General features: G+C 32.0%; 1 protein-coding gene across 1 annotated transcript; it reads left to right on the top strand.

The window, feature by feature from the left end:
- On the top strand, positions 1-10,676 carry LOC120329443 (ras-related protein Rac1). The gene is made up of 4 exons (XM_039396071.2): positions 1-158; positions 4,117-4,217; positions 4,869-5,059; positions 8,467-10,676. Exons 2-4 carry the CDS (start codon positions 4,212-4,214, stop codon positions 8,846-8,848), a joined length of 579 nt encoding a protein of 192 aa, XP_039252005.1. The 5' UTR covers positions 1-158; positions 4,117-4,211; the 3' UTR covers positions 8,849-10,676.
- Positions 10,677-11,289: the final 613 nt, after the last annotated feature.

Genomic DNA, 11,289 nt, shown 5'->3' with positions numbered 1-11,289 from the left:
ATTGTATAACTTTTGTTTCAGATATCTATATTACATACGAATATTTCTTTCTCTAAATATTATGCACTGATGTATTGGGTGTATCTGATTTTGTGGTAACATACAAAAAAGAATAATTTTGTTGATCGTCTCATCTTCTAACCAAGGTCAATAACAATGTAAGTTTGATATTCTTTAACTTATTTATGCTCTCCATTGGGCGCTCCAGAAGTGTGTGTACCAATATGGAGCTAACTAATTTTGTTTGCTTACTTTACATCAAGTTGTGTAAAGTGACTGAAACCTATATTTATTCACTTGGCTAATACAGGCAAATTTCCGAACTCGTAATAGAACTAAAATAAGGAAAATCGGAAAATTATGGACTAGCCCTAACCTGGTACACACACTACAGGAGTATCCTTCATTGATATCATACTTTGCAATTATTTATTCATACTCTAAATCTGAAATACTTCTATTTAAGATATTCTGATATTTTCAAAATATTTTTCTCAAAACTCAATTAGTGTTATACAACTGGATATAAAATCAAACAAAGTTCAATTTGGGGTACCTGTGATGGCCGAAATCAATGAATTTATCATTCTGAATGTATTTAAATAAAATATTTTCGAATGTTGAATATATTATAAATTTGGGACAATTTGTAGAAGTTATTTTAAATTGATAGTGATTGAATTCGATAATACATAATATTTTTTAATTTTTTTTGTTTTCTACAGTTAAAACTATATATTTGCTATATCCGAATTTTCATTTTCCCATACGACTCCATAGCCATAGACCTCCACATGTGTAATATGTTATGTATAATGATATCACGAGATGGTGAGTGTCACACTGATACAATGCAGACATCGTTAACTATTTACCTGCTTATATACCTGTCTAAGAACATCACTATTTGGATAGTGATACAACAATAGATTCATTGAATTAGTGTGTCAACAATTCTGTGTGCGCCATAAACATTTGGCTTTTATATATTGACTGGTTGCCAGGCTTATTCATGGTATGGCTTTACATTACTGGTAAGATGGTACAATACACAAGTTCATCATTATGTTGTTGTTTCTATTATCACAAGAATATACTATAAACATTTTAGCCAGCGACGTCTGAAACGAATAGAATAGGCCTATTCGAATATATTCAATAATTTACAAAGATTTATGTAAATTTCTACATTGAACATTGACCAAATTTATAATGTATTTGAAACTCGACATTTAAAAATTATTCCAGATAATATTTAGAAAAGTAAATTATTTAATTTAACCACCCTTCGATGTTAGTAAAAGTGATATTGTCATGAATAATGCCAAAACTTCAATATTCCAAATTCATGAATTTGAATTTTTTTATCCTTTATATTTTTTTACCAAAGTTATGGCCGTCAGTATTCATTGAAGATATTACTATATTTGATATTCAACCATTTGGCCTTGGACAGCTTTTGGCAAAGAATAGTTTTGTAAGAATTGATAAATATAATAAAAATATAAAGGGTAGATTTGTAAAAATTGATAAATATTAATGTAAAATCAATGTTGGATCAATATATTGTCAATAATGTTCTTTGAATTTTCCTAATACTTCACCCAATGAACAAAACAAAGAAAGCTTATATCAAGAAGTTTAAACATGATATATATCCATAACATATGTGAGCTATAAATATTACATTACTCAAGAAAGCACAAAATAAATTGATATGTGAACAGATTCGGAATTCAGTTATTTTTGCAGGAGTATATTTTTTCCAATTTTAAATATGGAAATGTTTTAGAATATGATTATATAGAACAGGGTTGTGCAACGTAGGCAGGCCAGATACAAATAACTGGGCAAAACCGCAGGCCGCATAGGCTTTCCAGTAGTTGCAGGCATAAAAGATTTCGATTCAACTGTTAGGGCATTAAAGCGTCATAAGGTATGAGCTTCGCAGCGTTGAGCGGATCGAAATTACTCACGCGTACCAGATTTAATCGAACTAAAAACTCTTTTAGCGGGCCACACACCATTCAAAATTAGCACTTCTTCGCACAATTTTCCTTGTGTGGCAAATTTGGGCCGCGGGTTGCACACCTCTGATATAGAATATCTTTACTTTTCTGAAAAACCTAATTTGCTTCATGAATAACTCAAGGTTTGAATGTAGTCATCCCATCAACTTGACATTTAGGCAACATGATATCTTATTCAGATATTTTTTTCTATGCTGATTCATGAATTGTTTTGGGTTATATTTGAACATGTCTGAATTGAGAATATTATATTTTAGATATAAATATTCTTTCAAATACATCCTAAATAATAAATTATTCAGTTTTACCCATCCTAAACCTGAAACTGCATCTAAAATATCACTCGGCGCAAAAATAGAGGAATGTACAATGAATGCATTACAGTTTTTCTTCATCATACCTATATTTTTAGTGTTTGGTAATTTGAAAGGAGTATGTACTTAGCATTGAAGATTCTGGATTGAGTATCGCCAGGCTTAAGTAGATTGATTTTATCTGGCCTTTGACATGAAGGAAGAGTTATATAAATAATATTGTGAAAAGAGCAAGGATACAGACATGAAAACAAAAAGATATTGATTTTTTCCTAAATTTTTCCCCTTTGTACCATTGTTAACAAGATGTTTAGAAAAAAAATAACAAAGAACAAAGAATCTATCTAGAACAAAGCAAAAACAAAAAAGGTTTGTTTAAAATGGTGACAGCGTAGGCCACAAAAAGGTGTGAAACAAGTTGAATAACTGAGTTCAAAATTTAGAAAAAAGAATTTCCATGTTCGATATAAAAAAAGAATTTCCATGTACGGTATATCTATTTATTAACCTGACTAACAAACAACTCATAATATATATTATTATCATGTTATCAATTCTTATCTACTGCCGTAAACGAGCCGAGCCTCTTAGGATGTCAGTGATCGCCTTTGACTGTTCTGCATTTTTGAGTTGACGCAAATTAATAAAGATAGTATTAAGATATAGATTCAGAACTTATTATTTTGTTCAAATTATCTATATATGCACAGTACTGATCATACAGCAAAAGCCGATTGGTTCAGATTATGATTTGACACACAAAATGCTATTATGAAAGCAAAAAGTTTTTTAATATAAAAACAACATATAAGAATAAATTTTACTGAATACAAACAACTGTACTAGATTCTTATCTGGTATCATAATCAGTAATAAGATAAGATATATTAAAACTTGATGCTGATGGTCACATCCACATAAAAAAGCTGACGGTCACATCCACATGCTCTCACTGAGAAATATTGGAGATTAAACTCTGAGCGATGTTACGAGCGAACACCAAAGTCCCACGAGCCACTGACACTTAATATAGTGTAAAATTGCTCGTTATTGAATACAGATTGTTTTAAAAGGACATTTTAACAAATTTGTTTCCATCACAAGTACTGGGTATTTTCAAAATACCAATGCCTTTTTATGACATCTCTAAAATAATTATAATGAAGAAGAGAAAGGGAAACTACTATATTAATGATTGATTCAATTGGCAAAAGATCTGTGCTTTTGGTCAGCTTGTAATCTATTCTGGCGTGAAGTTATTAATCAATCAAAAATTTATATACGGTACTTCAAATACTAATATGTTGAAATCTATCCTGTTCTAGAAAATGCCGCTGTTTCAAAATATTTCATTATTGACTTATTGGAATATAAAAACAATGGAATGAAAACTTATTTTTTTAATTGAAAATTCTTTCACAAAATCTTATAATTTTATTCAGCAGAGTTATATTTTACCTATTTTGAATTAATCTGTAATTAATTATATCTATAATTAAGTTGTACTCATGATCATGCTCTAGTGACTTTTTAGTATTATGATGAATATTTAAAACATATGTTATATGGTGTATATTGCCATCAGGTTAAAAGATGAGAGCCAATGTAATAGATGAATAGTAAAATAGTTTATCAATGTATGTTATTTATCCATAGTCTTTGGCAGTTGTAAAATCAAATATTATATAGTGTATGTGTATTTGCCGTGTACTAAAATTTCAAAAGTTAAACTCCTTTATAAAGCAACATATTTTTATATTACAATATCACAGATAATACAACGAAGTCGATACGCGCTGAGCACCCGACGTACATCGTAGACGAATCTACTGCTAATCGAGGTGCAAGATCCAAAGTTGCAAGCAGTATGCAAGTAAGCAGTTATATTAAATTTGTTTTTTATATATCTTTCATATCATTTGTTGAAAAATATTTGGAGACATTAACAGAGACTGAGGTGTGTAACTGTGTAGACGTCATGTTTAATTCATATTGTAGACTGTTGTTTTGAACAAAACACGACTTCTATGATAATACTGTAAAATGAGATTACTGATGAATAAAAACGTTATTTGCTGGTTATTGATTAACAGTACCAGCGTAATCATGATTTAATACTTCTAACTGACTTTATTTTATCAATCATTGGCTGAATTCCAATTTCCGTGAAGAAATGGATACTAAAACTTTCGATCAATTTTAAGTCATCTTATTTTTGCCAAGTATGACTGAATGTGATAAGAATCATTGAGGTTAATAGTTTATTCAGGCAAAATTGGTGAGGGGGTTTCAAGGATTACAAATATCTGAGGAATACTAGATAACATGGAAAACTTTCTGTATAGCAAAAACGATTCTCTGTAACAGTTATTTTACTCATGGAAATTCACTGTTACGTTTGTATTTTATGTTGTCAAACATGTTGGTTAAAGGAGTTCCGTTAGCTATGTTGGCCTTCTAGCTTAAAACCCTTAGTTTGAAACATTGTGACCACCAACTCATTGATATTTTAAAACATTCTCAGGCGATAAAGTGTGTTGTGGTCGGAGATGGAGCTGTTGGTAAAACATGTCTCTTAATCAGCTACACTACCAATGCATTTCCTGGAGAATACATTCCTACTGTGTTCGATAATTATTCAGCTAATGTTATGGTTGATGGACGACCTGTTAACTTAGGTTTGTGGGATACTGCAGGACAAGAAGATTATGACAGGTAATGGTTTTGACTTTTAAATAAGGAATATTTTGTACCAATTTTCATGTCACAAAAATTAGATGATACAAAATATTCATTTCACGGTGCTCCTGAAGTATGCGAACCAAGATGGCGGACATCGAAACGTAGCATGGGTAACAGGTTAGGGTTAGGCCATAATTTTATTCCAATTTCCCTTATTTTAGTCCTACTATGAGTTCGAAGACTAGCCAAGTGCCTCTCTTAGTATTTGTACCTAAAATTATGGCCTAACCCTAACCTAGTACACATATTACATTCCGATGTCCGCCATCTTGGTTCGCATACTTCAGGAGCCCCCATTTCACAGATTAATTGGATATAATAGCTGTTATCATTCGTGTTTAGTATTTTGTGCTGTTTCACATCAGTTTCAGTCACTGATTTAGTTATTTTAACATATGGAAATTCATTTGATACATCTGACCATCTAAAATATGTATTATTACATCATAATGCTTAGTGGTGAAAATATTTCAAGACTTTGAATGGTCAGCAAAAATTGCATCAACTGACTACCGCTACCTTATATTATGCTCGTTCAGTAACTTGAAGTAGTTTTGATGATATGTGGGGCTGGGGAGCTGCTTCAAAATCCAGAGTCACAAATTCAGGGATGGCCATTTCCGAATACTAAACTATTCCGAATACATTCCAAAATAATGTTTTCGAATCTGGAATTCCGAATACATTCTAAAATCGAAAATAACACATTTTTGTTTAGTTTATTAAAACCCAGTAAATTAGGAAATAAGCTTCAATAAAAATATCAGAACAAAGCCACAAACCAACAATATATGTACACAAGATAATTGATAGTTTATTGCTATCAATAAAAAATAATAGCAACTTGTGACACAGTCAGTTTATTAAAATTATTCACTTTGTACAAATGACCATATGAAAAGATAGCCAAGGAGTTGTCTAACGCTTTCTGGTACCATGATATTATGATAATAGTCAGTCTGTTGACAAAAATACTACTTGTATTCAGATAATTGTGTATATTTTCTGAGAGTAATAAAATTTATTGGCAATACAGGCAACTGAAACAAGCAACAACAATCGAAAATCCATTATGCCTTTACAAATTCTAATATTTAAGCATAGAGTATTCTACTACCTACCAGTATATTTGTATATTAATTTATGTGAACCATATTGTTATTATGTGTAACATATTGTTGTGTTTGAAATAAGAAATAAATTAGTAGAGGATAAATGACCACCACTGCCAGCCGCGCAGCCAGGAATTTCTAAATCGGAAATTCCCATTGCCGCCTGTAACACCCAAAGTGACTTTGGTAACACCCACCGCGATTCCGCTCGTTAAAAAAGCCGTCTTTTCAGCGTATAATGATCATCCTGTTACGTAAAATATTCAATCAATGACAACTACGAGTTTCTAAAATATCTTTATATATTAATTCAATGTGTCCAACATAACTCGCGGTTGCTTCTTCTTACGTCACAAAAAAAAAAACATTACTATTCGGTCCACGGCGATCTGTGACCTAAAAGTACGAGATAAACTGCCTGATGTATTTAATTTTAATACTTATTTTTGCAATCTTGCCAACTCGCTATCGCCGTTAGAAAAATCTCAAATTATGATATGAAAACCTGTTAAGTGTAGAGTATAATTCATTTCATACAATGAATATAAATATAAAGTTTAGCAGTAAATTGAAAATACGTATTCATCGCCGCGATTATGCTACCTGTTAAAAGAGTCGACTTTTACAACAAATAATATAACAATATATTTTTCTGTTGTGCAAAGTGATGAATTCGTGACCGATACGGGCATATTTAAAATGTCTTGCTTCATTATTAATTTAATTGTCTTCAATTTAACCTGCGGTTGCGTCGACAAAATAAAATCCTCACCACTCTTATATACCATTGCAATCCGTGGTCATAAAAATAAAAACGTGTGGTAAACTGCCCGATTAAATAATGTTTTGATCCGTATTTTGCGAATTCGGCAAATATTTAGATGTACTCAATCGAAATGCTGCCACTCTGCCATTATTTTTAGATAAAACCGTTCGAAAAATCCGTAAATCTTCTGTAACATCTCGGAGTGAAATTTATTTCATCAAAATAAAATTGATTAAATATACTTTGAAAATATTCGACGGCAATTTGAAGTAATGGATAATCAGGCAAATCCTGCCCTCAATTCGTGACGATATGTTTCTAAACGCCAACTAACATAATGTGTGCCAGAGGCACACGAAATTTTGCGATTTTCACTGCCTAGAAAAGCGTTTTGCAAATTTTCGCGGGCCTCAATAAAACTTGTTCTCAAACTCAATAAATATTGTTTACGGTTTTATTTTCAGTATTTTAAATTGCCGCTTTTCAATCAAAAAGTTACGTTGTCTTTAGAAACTCGCCGCCGATGAACGTATTTACCAGATTCACAATTCCGTGCGCATACAAAAATAAAATAATTGTCTTCGTTACGTGCAACAAATTTGTGGAAAATTTTCGTTTTAAAGGAAATAACACAAACGTAAAGGCGTGTACGGCCTGAATAACACGTTACGCTGATGAGTGATGAAAGCAATCACGCGCAAGTTTCTATCGAGAATGTTTTCATTCAACGGAAACATCTTGAGAGCGGCGTCGAAAATGTGTGACGTCACACAAATATCCGATATCCTTATGAACGCTACTTCCGATATTCGAATGACGAGATATTCGAATTGGCCATCCCTGCTTCTATTTAAGATATTCTGATATTTTCAAAATATTTTTCTCAAAACTCAATTAGTGTTATACAACTGGATATAAAATCAAACAAAGTTCAATTTGGGGTACCTGTGATGGCCGAAATCAATGAATTTATCATTCTGAATGTATTTAAATAAAATATTTTCGAATGTTGGAATATATTATAAATTTGGAACAATTTGTAGAAGTTATTTTAAATTGATAGTGATTGAATTCGATAATACATAATATTTTTTAATTTTTTTTGTTTTCTACAGTTAAAACTATATATTTGCTATATCCGAATATCACCAATTATGAATGTATATAAATATTTATTTCAATTTGTACATCATGGGTGTAAACGTGTATCATTTAGTTATGCCCTGTAAAATGCAATGCAATCATCTCAATTTTTATTTTCCCATACGACTCCATAGCCATAGACCTCCACATGTGTAATATGTTATGTATAATGATATCACGAGATACAATATATTCAAACCAAGTCTTCATCACCAGAGCTTCATTATTTCACTTCTTAACTGGGCTTCAAAGTCATAGCCATTGATGCTTTTTGGTCCAGCTTTATCTATTAGAGTAAGATTGGCTTCAACCCCAGATTTTTTTGTTGTCACATAAATTGATTCAGTTATTTTGTTTAGACTTCGACCTCTATCATATCCTCAGACTGATGTATTCTTGATCTGTTTCTCTCTTGTATCACCGGCATCGTATGAAAACGTCCGTGCAAAATGGTACCCGGAAGTGTCCCACCACTGCCCAAACACCCCGATTATTTTAGTCGGGACCAAGCTCGATCTTCGTGATGACACGGAAACGATAAATCGTCTCAGAGAAAAAAGGCTTGCTCCTGTGGGTTACCCATCTGGTCTTTCACTGGCTAAGGACATTCGTGCTGTGAAATATCTTGAGTGTTCAGCTCTTACTCAAAAAGGTCTTAAAAATGTCTTTGATGAAGCAATCCGTGCAGTTCTCTGCCCACCGGTCAAAGAACGCAAGAAAAAAAATTGCGATATTCTTTGAAAATTGATTGCATTCTTAATAATTATACAATTGAAAAAAGTAAGTCAGTGCGATAATTTCTTAACTAATAGAGGAGTATTTGTGCAACAGTGTTCTGACTTAGCATGCCCCCTTACGCTACGTAGTCGGTAATTTTAAACTTGCTACTACTCGACGCAATGCTATCATCGAAGAATTAATTGTACTGATATTGGTAGTTTCCGTTATCAAATCAATTAAATATTATGAGCAAGTAATATCATCTTCATGAATTTTCTTACAATAATTTGAATCTCTTACTGAGGATATGACGAAATATATACATCTATAAATCTTCAAATAGCAGAAATTTGATTTAAAATATATGGAAATGTAGAAAAGTCAATTAGGATTGGAGAAACTGAAATCCCAGATATTTTATTTTATCTCACCTAAATGTAGATGTATATGTTTTATCCACACACCCTCGATCAAAAGAAAAATACAAATCGAAAAAAAAAATTTCAGATTTTCAAAGAAGCAATTGACCAATTTTACCAATAATATTTGAGTATTAATTGCCCATGAACATTCAAAGCAATAATTTCGCCAATTGAACCATTCTGGAAATGTAGGCTTTCAGAATTTCAAAGTAGCAATTTTAATTATTATACAGAGCATGTTGGGGTACAATTCTATAGGACTACATTCAAATTACCTGAAATGTTTTTTTAAGATAAAAGTGACACATGCGGCATGCCTATGTTTTTGAATGGATCCTACTCCTAAGTTCGAAAATCAAAAAAAAAATTATTTAGTGAATTTTAGGAAAAATTGTTTGTGTTTAATAGGGACAATTTTTGATTTTATATCACAGAATTCAAGTATAGGTTATGTAAAGCCATTCTTAGTTCAAGAATGTTGTTTTGCTTATTGTGGCGCATTTCGGAGTCTTTTCTAAATTTTTATATTCTCAAAACCACATTTCGTATACGCTGGACTTTTTGGAATGAAAATTTTCCTACAACTTCAAATTAGAAAATCGTACATTGCTTATAATATTCATCAATTCAATGTTTTATAAAAACCTCATATTTCATATCGGCAACTGGTTTTTATTACAATTTCATCGAATGATACATTTTTCATCAATATCCGCTTGTATGTGACTCCATTTGCTTTTTGCAATGCTTGGTGTACTTTTGTGACATTTTGGTAAATTTTCGTTTAATTCAGAGTAATACTCAACAAAAACGTAGAATTAATCGTTAAAACAATGTTCCGTTTTTTTTCCTTCAATAAAGATTCTAGAATTTCTCAATGTTGAACAAAACTTGTTAATTTTAACATTTTTTTAGTTCACCCACTTTTAAAACAATGCCACGTGGCTTCTGTCATTATTTGTTTCCTGTTGTCATTCATTGCTAAACTTTAAGTATAAATCCTTCTGTTTTTGACATTGTACTTTCATGTCATATCCGGTACTTACTTCTAGCACAGAGCAATTTATAGATGTATGTATTTAACTAATTTGAGAAGTCAATGAATTATTTCTCTATTTGATAAAAAAAGAATTTCAGTTTTGCCAACAACGTTAGTTATTTTATTTTTAATCACATTATTCGATTTACCTTCGGTATGGAGTAGTTGAATCGTTTTCTATTTAGTTCGATTCATATTATATTTTCATGATATAGAACCATTTTTACATTATCAATTTCCAAAAACTGACTACGAATTGTCATATTTTGCTCTGTGCTTATGTCTCAATTCATTTTTCTTTGTATATAATTTAATGCATAACTCACACAGTAGCAAATTATGCTTAGCTGCTTTATGGTATTATTAAATATCTTGGAATGAAATTTGAGATGCAGTTTTTGATTATATTGAACTATGGATCAGGTATGTCAAAACGTGAGGAATACGCTGGTCATCATACCTCTGATTACTCTGGTCCCGTTCGAATCATGTGGGCGATAATTAAGTCAGAGACGATTGTTGGAATCCTTGCCGGTCTGGAGTGCTTCACGTAACTGCTAGGGTTTCTCAAACTTTTGAAAAAGTCGCGCCTCCTTTTTTAAATTTGTCAAGTCTCGCGCCCCACCTCAAAAATAACTGGCGGACAAGAAGCTACAAATAGCAGATAGGAAGGTATGTTTTATTAAAATAAAATGTGTAGATGAAACGTAAGTAACAGTATGAATATAAACTTCCAAAATAAGGCGGGCAAGATCAAATCCAACAAGATTTTTAGTTAGCTTCATGCCCCCTGAAAAAATTGTCTACGCCTCCCGTATTAGGGCGCGCCCCACCGTTTGAGAACCACTGGGCTAGTGGATCATGGCTTTCTCCATTTGAAACGAATGACCGGCTGACATGGACAGATAAGCAGACGTCTTTACTCCGATTTCCTCTCCCTTGAAATAGAACCGCTACTTTATCCTAAGAAGAAATGCGGAATGCAACCCATCCGCCTGACG

This window comes from Styela clava, chromosome 12 (assembly GCF_964204865.1).
Source record: "Styela clava chromosome 12, kaStyClav1.hap1.2, whole genome shotgun sequence".
Lineage (NCBI taxonomy): Eukaryota > Metazoa > Chordata > Ascidiacea > Stolidobranchia > Styelidae > Styela > Styela clava.
The sequence above is the reverse complement of the archived record's forward strand: the minus strand, read 5'-3'. Positions and strand labels throughout refer to the sequence as shown.

Bases quoted from the DNA above. Each gene is read 5' to 3' on its own strand.
- LOC120329443 (XM_039396071.2), top strand. The intron at 5,060-8,466 runs GTAATGGTTTTG...TATTTTGTTTAG, and splicing joins GGACAAGAAGATTATGACAG to ACTTCGACCTCTATCATATC.